General features: G+C 48.0%; 1 protein-coding gene across 6 annotated transcripts in view; it reads left to right on the top strand.

The window, feature by feature from the left end:
* LOC117601716 (uncharacterized) overlaps positions 1 to 12,856 on the top strand; it is a 230,376-nt gene that overhangs the window by 77,823 nt on the left and 139,697 nt on the right. For all 6 annotated transcript variants that reach the window (XR_004580788.2, XR_004580787.2, XM_034318855.2 and 3 more), the window contains exons 4-5: positions 5,760 to 6,578; positions 6,760 to 7,853. Coding sequence is in view for 4 of the 6 variants with exons in the window: in XM_034318855.2 (XP_034174746.2) it covers positions 5,760 to 6,578; positions 6,760 to 7,853 (1,913 nt within the window). In the remaining 2 variants the exon portion in view is untranslated. The remainder of the gene's footprint in view (positions 1 to 5,759; positions 6,579 to 6,759; positions 7,854 to 12,856) is intronic.

The raw sequence follows: 12,856 nt of genomic DNA, 5'->3' as shown, positions 1-12,856 counted from the left end.
TTAATTACGTGATTTTCCATGGACCGAGAGGCGGGATTAGCTTGTAAGTCCGGTAAATTGTTGCTGCGGGGTGATAAAACGTCGCTTAAGGAAGATTTACGATTGCATGACGAGTGTTTCGCGATGGTATTTCGGATGGATTTACAAGTGATCAGCAGAGTTATCGAAAACATATTTTTCAACTTTTATATCAACATTCCGAGTAACTTGGGAGATACGCATAGAAATTCAGAGAGGGTACTCGACACATAATCTCAACTTTGAAAATGTTCCTCTACAAGCCTGAACTATGAGATTCAGGTCGGCAAAGGGTTAATTGGATGACTTTGAAGTTCTCGTTATGATTGAACATTAATTACCTCCTCGTTCTACATTCATAGAATTCCATCGGGCATCAAAAGTGAGCCTTCCTTCTACGCCTAGAAACAGCGTTGTAAAACCACGTCTGTACGTGAAATCAGCCAGACAAATCCTCTGTTTTTAGGAACGAAACGATTTTAGCCATCGCAGGACCTCTATCAACGTCCAATGCACTCGCGTCACCCGTTGAAAATCCAGCTGCCCTCCTTCGTCTGGTATTCGCTCGCGAAGGACTTCCTCATTTTCGTAGATGCGATGACGCGAGAATGATGCACGCCTGTCCCACGATGATTATTCGGAGTGATCGGGGAAGATTCTCCGCGCGGGACAAACTCGACCGTAAGAGATTACTCTCTGCCCGGTGCTTTCCCGGTCGCGGCCGTTGTCCTCGAGTTTTCCCTTTGTCTGGCCCTTTCACCCGGTTCCCCTTTACCGTGCCGTGTCAGTCAGTCAATCAGCGGAATCTAGCGGTTCTACGCGCCCTTCAAAAGCCCCCGCCGCCGTCTATATTAAAAGACCCGTCCCTTTCCAATCGACCCTCTGTGTCACTTTCTCCCGGAGAAATATCCTTTTTGTTTGCGACTTCTTTTACTCGCGAAAAATTGCAAAATATTTGGGACACCGATGCATCAATCCCGGAGGGCGCAATTATCTCTAAAGAGGCGCTGTACGGTTTCGAAGGGTTAACGAGGGTATATCGGCTCGAAATTGCACCTTGGCGATAATACACGGTTGTTTTATCTCGGAACAAAGCGAACGCGGGAAAACGAGTGAAGATTTTCATTCGACCAGCCAATCGGCCCGTTTCTAATTCGATTGTTGCAGTCGCCGGGGTAGATGGCATTGAGACAGCTCGGTCCACCGTGAAAATTGGATATTCCGACGACCCCCTGATACCCTCTCCCAGGATATTGAAAATCTGGTTATGATTTTGTGCCAGCAGAGGCATGCCTTGTTTTTCACTCGGTGGTTAACTTCGAACAACACTTGCCTCGCTGTTTCGTTAATAGCTGCTCGGTCCGAAAACCGATTGGCGAACGTGCACAATAAACGAACGGTAAATCCGATTTTCGAACAATTACCGGCGTAATAGTTTCGTTGTACCGTGCATTTAATTCTATTTTGTACTAGTTGTTTTCTCCAGAACAATTCGTAACGATGTAAGAACATTGTTGCATATTTTTACGATGCATTGTGTTTTCTTCTTTTGAAAATTGCAATAATAGAGTACGATTTTTTGTAAAGCGGATATTTTTTATGAAGTCTGTTGTTCGGTGAATCAATTAAAGAAACTCTGTAAACAGGTTGGAGATGCTTTAATGCCTCGCATTGTACGCAACAAAGATCTCGTTCCCTCTCGGTCTCTCGGAGGGACACAAAAACTTCTACTTCCGGCCGCTCTGTTTGCACGTTTCGAGACGACAGGCAGAAGGGTCAGAACGTGCCAGCAACTAAACGATAGTCACTCGTTTCTTTTCCGATAATATTTTCCTCCTGGGACGTTGCACTTGGCGAGCTCAACGAGCGGAATCAAGTTTGTTACCTGCCTTTATTTCATAATTGGACGCGGAACTTTGTTCACGTACGCGTTTGTAGTTCCGTGGTAACCATCAATGTCGTGCCAGCTCGTTCCGTGCTTCTCTCAACCCCTATTCGTCTTTTCTTCCTCCTTCCTCGTTCTACTCAGTTACAGTGCGTTTAGAAAATCTCAGAGACAAGATGACTCGCAACACTATCTCGCGAAATTGCTATTCAAATCCCAATCTTGTCGGGATATAGAGACCGTTAAGAAATTACAAAGAGGCCATTACATTACTACGAATGGACTTTTCGAAGTCAGTGTAGTTTCTACGTTTCCGTATGCCTCTGTTGGCTCGGTTCTTGGCGGGTTCTCGCTCGACTCCGGGGAAAATATTAGCCGCGGGCGCAGTAGCGTTAAAGGGGAATGGCTAAATTAATAATTCGCAAATTGCCCAGAGAAATGCTGCTCGTACCAAGGCACTGGCTCTCCCGTTTTCTCTTGTTGCTCCTTTACGCCGCAATTCGCGGCCCGTTTCCAACGTTCAACACGGACCGCAGCTTGTAGACCTTAAACGGCTACTTTCAACAACTACCGCCGATTAAATAGCCAATTAGTCTCGCGAACAAGATTCGTCGGCATTCTTCGTTACGTTCAAGCTACATTACGTGGCTCCCATTGGTCCTCAGCCGAGCTTTTCCCCGTGCATTTCGAGTGTTTCTTGAAAATACCTGCTCGTCCTGCGAGCAGAGACTAATTATCTTCGCGCACGGCGTTATTAAGCGGGCCGCTCGATTTCTCTTTTGTCGTGGACGACGATTATCGCCCGACGGTGTACTCTGTAATCAATATTTGTCCTTTTTTCTTTCGCGAGGATACGGAATTTCGATGGCCAGCGATAAATTCCCGGCCCGCAACACGTGTACCGTTTCGACGAGATGGGTAAAATAAAAAAAATGAAAGAAAGGAAGAAGAAGAGGGTGAAACGGGACGAGCTTTTACCGATTTCGCCTAGCCTCACGCTAATAATACTAATCGATGAACGGGAAGGTGGTCGTTTCCTCTCGAGACACCCCGTGTATCGCGCGAAACCGATTGCCAGGATAATTTTAGTGGCAAGCGTAATTACGGGGCCCCGTTCGCAGACACGGCACGGGCCCGCATCCATCCAGCAACCAGACTTATTATTCCCTACGCAAACAACCTTATTATCGTCTTCCGGAATGGAACTTTCGAAAAAAATCTATCAATATTTATACTCGCGGATATATTATTGAGACCGGTGAGAAAGTCGCCTTGCTTTTCCGCTAATTTCACCTTAACGCGTTTGCTACCAGCATTGGAATGGTGTTACATTACTGCTTCTATCGTATAGATCATTATTTTCAATTACCCAAGTTATATTGTTAGGTTGACGACTAAATTCACCACCTTTGAGTTTAATAATTTGACTCTTTTGAAGTCAATATAAGAAAGAATATATTTTTTCAAAAGGGGAGCACTTATTGCAGATGCAAATAGAAAGCAATATGAAATAGTGGTTTTCATAGGAAATCATTGGGACGCAAAGAGTTAATTACTTTATTACGGGAGGGCGCAACCCTATGGAAATTTGAAAAGTAAATTTATTTTTTTGCTCACTTACTATGATCCATAAAGTTATAATACCACGATGTTTGAGGGTTGTAACTTTGAAAGGGACTATAAATGGTAATAGAAAACATACAAATTTTCCTCGAGAAAATTCCTATCCCCAAAGATGGTAAAATAGACTTTATCGTGGATGGAACGGAATAACCGTCTCGCAGTTTAATCGAACGGTGCTCGAAATACAGGATCGAAGGGCTATCACTCTCGTCGCGTGTACTTTAGAAAACACGAGTAGAGGAGGCTGGTTTTATTTCTGAACGGTGTGCTACGAGCACGTGTACACGGGAAATTGAGGGATGAAGATAAATGAGAATTGTGACGCGAACGACTATCAATATTGGCCGCGTATCGCGCAGTCGGGGACACGTTGTCCGAGCCTCGAATACCGTGATTCTCATTTGCAAGGAACTTCCGGCCGCGTTGTTGCGCGACGAGTTTTCACCTCGTCCCGATTAAATCCGGCGAATTATCCGATCGGCGTGAACATGATTGAACGAAACACGCGTTCGCAAGGTACTCTCGTCGTGTATCCCGCGATATCGCTCTCCGGTCTTCGACAGCCTTTCTCTTTAATTATATTTAATAATGGCAGGCAGCTTTCAGCCGAGAAAAGTTGATTCACCGCGCTCTGTATTCGGGTCAGTCGCTCCTTGAAAATCGCTCGATCCTTTAGTAAGTTTTTTCATTTCTTCCCAATCTAGGAATCTCGGAGATCTATATTAAATTCATCCCAACGATTTACGAGATTTTCGCGTACGTATATAATATTTCGGAAGAGCACGAAGTGAACAGTAAAAGGGAGAATAAGAAAAGAGATTGCGGGTTAAGAATCCAGACACGCTTTAACGAGGCGTACGAGGTAACGAGACCGGAGTACAGTGCCCCGCAACCCTTTCTTTGTCGGCGTTGGGCAAAAGGATGGTCGCGGTTCCGAGACCTCGGGCACCTTTTCAACATGTTAATTGTATATTTGAGGCGAGGCGATAAACAAGCCTGAGCTCGGTAGCTCGCTGCCGTGGAGTCTTCATTACGGCTGGTAATATATAACCGTGCCACCCCGAGGGCCATTCTCTCGGTATTCTAGAAAGAAATTATGAAGTCCGATACATATATACATACCTGGTGACCCGATCGTACCTCTCGGGACATTCTCTCGAAGTAAGATGCTCGATCAGCTGAATTTGATTTCAGGTCAAAAAGATGGCCATCGAGGCTCCAGGGTGAGAGACCGATTTCAGGAATAATCGATTGACAAGCATTTTTTTCTTAATACCACCCTCCTCGCGGCGATCCCTACTTGAATATTTTAATTTACAGTTATCGGGGACGAATCGAAACGACGAGGATCAGTGAAATATTAGGTAATTAGGAAATGCTGGAAAATAATTCTTATTTATATTTGACCGATCTACCTAGATCGTTCGCGGGAGCACGCGATCAGCAGCGGATTTTTGCCAGCTCGACTCGCAGTCTAATCGCGGTCATGCATCTCGGTGCTCTGGTCGTGCCTCGCAGCGTATTCCGTATAAAAGAGCTTGAACACGGGAGAAAGAGGAGGTGGAGATAAAAAAAAGGAGTAAAAAAAAAAATGAAGAAGAGGTACACGCGTGATCTCGGGCTCATCGTGAAAGCAACCCGCGACGGGTACACATACAGGCGCAATCGATTGGCCTTCGGGTGCAGAGGTGCGAACCGGTTCCTCGAGCACGACTCGATTTTCGACGTGGAATTCGGCGCTGACCAGCCAGCTTCCTGCTGCCGCTGCAAGAGCAACCCCTTCCAAAGGTTCTCGAGCAGGGTTCCGTTTCGTTTCGGAACGGCAGAGTGGATGCAACAGAGCGGCGCTTTATCCGCGAAACAGAGGCAGACAGAGGCACGCCCCCTTGGTGTCAGATTTTATTTATCGTGCCGTGGCTTTTTGTTTCACGGTAAATACCCCGGGCATTTAAGAGTAAGACGTTCCCCGATTTATGGTCCACCCTGGCCCGACTCGAGTCCCTCTTTCTTATTCCTTTCTACCGTGGAACGCCCTTGACTCTACTTTTCTCCTCTCCACTCGATTACCCTCTTGGAAAGCCTCTCTCTCTCTCTGTACATACCCACTGTCTTCGACTACTCGTGCAACTTATCTTTCGCTGACTTCATATTCCTTCGAGTGTTTGGTCCAGATGCTTGGATAATTGATCAGCATTCGCGTGTAACGCTTCTACCTTCCCCTTTATTGTTCCAGATAAATATGGAGGCGGTCACGTCGACCGACTACGACTCGTCGAACCTCAGCAGAAACTTTAATCAAGTGGGTTTCAATACGTACAATTACTCGCAGTTCGAGGAGAAGTACAAGCCCCGACAGGTTTTCAAGTACGGCGACGAGTATCTGGAGTACGGTCGTAACTCGGTCAGGCTAGGACCGAACGAGAGGTTCGCGAGATTATCGTCGAGGCATCAAGAAGCGATCGGGAAGCCGGATCAGAGGTACACCCGTAGTCATTCGCAACCGGAGAGACAGCAACACCCGTGCCAGGAGATCCGTTCGAAGTCGCAGGACTCGCGGGAGTTAACATTCTATCAGATAGATCCGCCCGTCAAGGTGGAGAACGTTCAGCACCATCCGAAGCCGCATCGTTCCGCGATCGAGAAGAATCAGAACAAAAAGGAGCTGACTTTCTACGAGATCGATGGGCCTGGCTCGCAGGAGAAGACGAAGGACGGCAAGTCGGAGGGTGGCAAGGAGAGGGAGGAGAAACGGGACAAGTGTCACGGTGGTCAGGAAAAAACGAACGCGACCACGAAGCACGGGAAACAGAGCCATCAGGAACAGAAGGCGAATCCTCCGCCGCATTATCATCAGTTGAACAGATCCCAGTCCGATCTCACCGAGTGTCAGCTACCGAATTATTATAGGCATCAGAACAACCCTTACATCGATCCACCCAAGTACAGGCAATTTGATAAACCACCGAAATATCAGGAAACCCCACCAAAGTCTGAACCTCCTCCGAAGTATTCAGAAGTAGCCAGGAAACAGGACGATTACAAACGAATACAGGTAAGAAAACTTATATTTGCGTTTGACGAATCTTTTGGTGAACCCAACTATCCGAACCGAACCTCTTTCCCTTTCACCTTCGAATCGTGTCCACTTCCGGTCCCAGTCGATCTCGAAAGCAGAGGATCGTCGACGAATCTTACCGATTAGCGGTTAACAGGTAACATTATCAATTCGACAGGAGGAGAGGGGCAAGCGACAAGGTGGCAACGGTGGTGGTGGAGGAGCAGGTGGTGGCGGAGGAGGGAGTATAGGTACCGGCACCAACAGCGGTGGTGGAGGCGGCGGTGGTGGTAACTCCAGCAAGGGGACCGGCGGCACTCATGGCGCCGAGACGCCCTCTAATCTGGCCAGTATCACGCCAACCGCGCGAGAAGCAACACGCGCTCCTTCGTCGCGGTCTCGGCTACCGTACAAGTCGTGTGACACGCGTTGCTCGAACAGTAACGGTAACAATAACAACGTGAACAAAGATGATTCTTATCAAGATGGCATTGACGAGCCGGAAGTGATATCGTCGAGGTGTCATCCCGACGCGTCGAAGTCGTCCCATCATCATCAGACACGTTCGTCCGGCATCGGTGGTGGTAACGGAGGTAGTGGTTGCGGTGCCGTTTCCGGTAATGTCTGCCACGGTGGTAGCGGTGTGCCGTGCGAGCCATCGACGTGCGACAGGTACAAGGGTGCCGTGGATTCTCTGTTGAAGGCCAGCGAGGCGGTGCAAGGTCGTCTGTGCGAGAGATCGATGTTGAAGATCGAGAAGCCGTCGACGAAGGCGATTCTTCACGGTATCGAGACCGTTGGGAAGTGCGGGGATAGGATGAAATCGGTCCAGGAACTGGGCTACGGCAAACACGAGACCGGCAAGTCGAAGGGTCACGAGGTTGGTCACGGTTTCAAGGTGGAGAATATCAAGTACTACGGGGAATTGAAGGGGTACGACTTCAAGTCTTACGGGACCATCGACAAGCCGGCCGTCTCGTCTGCCCACGAGAAGTCGCACTCGCACGGGCCCGAGAAGAACGGTCACGAGAAATGTCACTCGAAGACGTCGTCCTCCTCGGCCGCGATGCAGAATTACGGCCTGTCCAAGGTCGCCGGTGAACGTTCCACGGAGAAGAACGCCGTGTACGCCGATCATTATTATCACCGATCGTCCCATTCGAAGCCGCAAAGCGCGTATCAAGTGTACCAGGAGACCAAGTACTCGTACAACGTGAGCGGGGTGCCCGGGACACCGGCGCAGGCCAGCGCAGCCGCAGCTTTCTTCGCAAGGTCAGTTACTCGATCTACTATATATGTACTACTCGGGATCACGCGCCTCCACCTGTTTCCGCTCAGATTTACGACTATGCCTTTCATTCTCTTCTCGAAACGGCAGTCATTGTTTCTACCGGCTATCTGTAATTGTCCGACTTAGCCTGCCGTTTGTTTACGTGACGCCTACTTCAAACCGACGCGACGTTGACTCGTTCCTCTCGGCGAACACTTTATCGTGTACCATCGAACAGAGTACATTGTTCTGACACACGTGACGTTCGGATAAACCGTTTAACCCCGACAAGTTAATCCTTCAATCTCCATTTTTATAGCGCTAACCAGAGAACTTTATTTTCTTAAAAGCTCATCCAAAAATGTCATTTTTCACAATCTAACGCTTCTAATATTCGCGCACTATTATCAATTTGCATAGAACAATTTCAAAGGTGGTTTCAAATAGGAAAAGGGTTGGTAGGTATATGAATTTCTTGAGACGCGTAGGGCTTTGATCTCCACGCGTTTTCGACGCGGCACCGAAACTCGTGCAGGCTGGTTCGCGTGAGAGCGTTCAGTCGGGCATAAATCGCGTGCGGTTTACGCGGCAGGATAAAGCTCCTCGCAACTATCCCTTGTTTTCCCTTTAGCCCCTTCCCCGCGTGTTTAATAGACCAATGTTGCGAAATCCAACGGCATTCTTCGGGGTATTCGCGCACGATGCACGAGCGTCTGCGAGCACGAGTTATTAGTCTCGAGTAATTACGAGCGGTACGCTTTAATAACGATCTGTCGCGAAATCCTAGCTCTCTCGATTACGGTCATTAACACCGATCCGCGAGAGAAGGCGACTTCGCTGACTAGTTTTTCTCTTTTTTCTCGAGGAAAAAATCGCTTATTGGAATGCTCGCAAGAGCGGAGCGTTAATGAACGGTGAAGTCGCGATTACGAACGGAATTCCAGATCGCGGAGCGGGAATAATCACGGGTAAAACTATACTGGAATTCGCCGACTCGATTCGCGATCGTCGCTTGAAAGAAACGGGCGAATAACGTGTCGCTAATGGATAGCTGCGTTACCGATCGTGACCCGGCTGCGGAACGCGCTCGTCCCGCGAGAGTGTGGCGCCTCGCGCCTTTCTTCCTCCTCGTTTCACCGAGCTTCCACGTATCCTCTGCGTCTGCCGTTTCGGATTCTTTGAAATGAACGCTTACGGTCTGTCGTAGGAAGTTGTCGCGCGACAAGAATTGAAATTAATCGCGCCTCGACGAACGCGTGTACCTGCTTCTCCTTTGTGTACGACTACTGGTTTCACGGCTGGTATATTCCGCACTCGAGCGAACCCGGAGACAATCGTCAGTTGGAAATGCCTTTGCTGAATTTATTTCGGGTACACGCTCGCGATACTTGTCTCGTTCCCTCAACGAGCCTCATTCTCCTTCGATGTTTCTTTCTTTGATCGCGACCCGTGTTGTCTCGAAGGGTTATATCCGTTTCTTGCATCCAGAGATCCCTGTCGAACTTCTCGGTGCATGATACCAGCATCGTCCCGTTACTTTTCGAACTTCATGAATATTCGCCGAACCTTCGATGCAACTTTCCAACATTTTTTCTTTCGAAGCACTTCGCTTTCTTACGGGAAGGAGCGTTATTATGCATAAGGCGTGCAAATGACAAAGTTTCATTGCGTTAACTCGGCTCGATGACGTTTTCGAGAGGGTAATATTATAGCGGAACGTGGTGAAGTCGGAATTTCGAAATAGCAATCGGGAGGACAAATGAAATTGACCAGGGTGCGTTCACGGAAGGGAGGCGAGAAGATGGCGGGCCAACTCGGTGCCCGTATTGTTAACCGTCGTGATTTTATTGGCCTTTTATATTGCCTTCACGCTTCTCCGTCGTTTCTCGGCTCGATGTTCGACTGTTCCTCTCGCCTGGGGGCCTTTCTTTATTCCCTTGTTCTTTATTTTAACCGGGCTCTGTCTCTCAACGCTGGAGAACGCTGCTCCGGTTGCCTCGCGCGAGAACGATTTTTACGAGACGACTCCTCCTCGTTCCTGCGTAATCGAGCCTCGAAAAATAATGTCGGGCACACGGTTGCACGGTAAACAAAGTCGCTTCATTCTCTTTCTACACTTTTACGAACCGAGCACCATTCTTCCGCCTTTTATTTAACTTTTTCTCTTCGACGTTTTACAGCGACCGATAAAAACTTGTAGAATTACATCCATTTTATTCCGAGATCCGTTTGTAACCATTATCTGTGATAGCCGAAGCCGAAATTTCGTCTAAGAAGCTTTTATCCGAGTCGTAACTTCTACTCTGTTTAACTACGAGCTGTCTGATGAGCGTATAATCAGGCAAGTACCCCCGGAGCTATGTCCGATAGGGCAAGACGTTGAAAGGGAACGAAGGAAAAAGGAGGGAAACATCCGGAGTTCTCTTAGCTTGAACGACGCGCGTTATCCCATACATATTTATGGCGGCGACGACTTTGTCACGGTTTCGTAGAATGGAACCGTGCGGGTTAGCCGCGCGCGCGTGGAGATCGTATCGCGGATAGGAAAGTGGTCCTTAATTGGACAGGTGACATTTCCTCCTCAGTTTCCTCGCGTAGGTCTTCTGACTTCTGGGATCTTACGAGTACTTCTACAAATATCATAGATATTTTGATAGATGAAGGATTTAATCTTAATACGCTTCGGTATTTAATAGATTTTATATAAAAAGGAATGGCTCCGGATATAAAAAGGAAGGTAAAGTTGCAGGAATCATAGATCCAATAAAACATCGAAGTATTAAAAGAGAAAAAAAGCAATGCAGGGTTAACGAATCTTGGCGGAGGTCATGGAAGATGTGAATGGGATATGACCAGAGATGTCCTGGTAGCGCCTGGGCGCCGGGGCGCCGGTCCAGAGAGGCCGAATACATCCCGTAGGTCAGCGTGGGTTTGAACTCGCCGTTCAACAGGTAGCGCTCTCGTAGTCCTGAGTTTGCCAGCGACCCGGCCCTCTCCATTATATTCATATCATGTAAATGCGCCCTACCGCTCCGACTGTCTCCCATTTTCCACCCTTGTGCCAGGCCAGACGCCGAGCTGTACCAAACGAAAAGGAGAGAGAGAGAGAGAGAGAGAGCTGACGAACGAGGAGAAAATCAGTCTGTGTGAAAGACGAGGAAGCGGAGAGGAACAGAGACAGAGAAAGAGTACATCGAGATGGTAGAAGTCAACTCTGCTTTGCATTTATTCTAATGGGATAATACTCGGTGTCTTGGCACCCGATCGTGGCAGCTCGTTTAGTATAATAATTCTCGAGGGAATGCCTGGCGATACGTTCGATTATCATCGTCGAAAGGACGTGGTTCTCTTTTTTTCTTGTTTCCCGGTGTCGCGTCTGGTGGCGAGGGTGCGTACACAGGTAGACGCGTGGGCGACACGCACGTAGGCCTGTCCGTCTTCTTTTATAACGCCGGACCGTGTTAACGCATCGACTATTAAGTTAAGCGAGGTCCGTATGTCATTGTAAATACCAACACGCCTCGGCCGGGCTATAAAGGATCACCGAAATCACGTTAAAAGGTTCCCAGGAATTAATCTGCCGTTCGAACGAACGTTTACACGGCACCGGGTTTCACGATCGGCCAAAGATTTAAGGGTTAAAGTTTCTCCGGATTGCTGGACGAAAGCGTCGGTCGCGTCTCGGTAACGAGACATTTATCACCGTTGACGCGTTGATAAGTTAGCCGCGTTCCGTTTCCAATTTGTTCCTCTGTTACGAGAATGCTTCATTTTCGGCGATCCGGTTTCGCGCGCGATCCCTCCCCTCGATTGAGACCTCGATTTCGCCAATTAGAAGAGAAACGCGTGTATTACGTCGATTAACCGACGGAGAATCTTAACGAGTTTCACGAGCGATTATTAAAAGCCGATAGCTCTCGGAGCGAGCAACGTTGCTCGATGCAGTGTCGTGCTCGGAGAAGGAGGACAAGGGGGGAAACGGGGACGGGGTTTGTAATTATCTTGCCGGACGTAGCGAGCGAATACGAGCGAGCAATTATGTCACACTTTGGTAGCGATATTACTTTTCAATTTGATACCATGAAAGTCGTGATGGAACGATCCGTGCGTTCGATGTCGCGCGATCCAGCTTTTCCTTCCTTACGCTTCATCTTGCTCGATTTGTTCGACGCGTTCCCGTTCATCATTCAGCTCTTCTCGCGAGGCCAATTAACGTACGGCAAGGTGCACGCGGCGGACACCTGTGATTAGCTGGTTAAAAGCGGCGCGATGCGGATATTGAAATCGCACGTTGCTGTAATTGCGAAAAAGGAGCAGCTGCTCCGACGATCTTGGCCTAAATTATAACGCGACGCTAAGTACCTTCTATTCCGTTTATTATTTATGGAATAATAACGGCAAAGTGATTCGCTGCGCTAGACTGGATCGACGATGGTTCGAGTGCCATCGTTTCGTTTTCACGAAAAAAATCATATAAACTGTTCGAAGCTAAGAATGATATATATACAGAAGGAGCTAATGAAGCATTCGTCTCATTTATCTCTCCCGCAGCGTGGTGGCAATAGAAGATCGCGATTAAAATCCGATTTAAACGACTCACCGTGGTATTACTGCAACCTACGGTGCATCCTACGTGACCGTGAGCTCTCCTACCTGTCGTGATATCAGGGCCGCGCTAGAATCATTAGTTATCCAACATTACGGCCGAGGAACGATTCGAATCAATTTGGAGGTTCGTAACCCCTGCTACGTGGGGTTCGTGGCCGCTCCATATATCACTCGAAGCCTGCAGACCAGAGGGCAGACTGAAAGAGAGATTGAAATTTTCTTCGAACAGCGAGATTTCTTTGCCAAAAGGTCAGCCTGTAATTTTCTTCGGTCAATTCGTACGTCAGGGGCTCAACGTCAAAACTTCGATTGTTCTCTAACAATTCTTTCACTTTAATCGAACGTCACAAAATAAATTTCACCCTACATGTCACGTATAATTTATAAAAATTGAAGA

This window comes from Osmia lignaria, chromosome 6 (genome assembly GCF_051020975.1).
Source record: "Osmia lignaria lignaria isolate PbOS001 chromosome 6, iyOsmLign1, whole genome shotgun sequence".
Lineage (NCBI taxonomy): Eukaryota > Metazoa > Arthropoda > Insecta > Hymenoptera > Megachilidae > Osmia > Osmia lignaria.
Note: the sequence above shows the minus strand (reverse complement) of the source record. Positions and strands in the feature narration are given on the sequence as shown.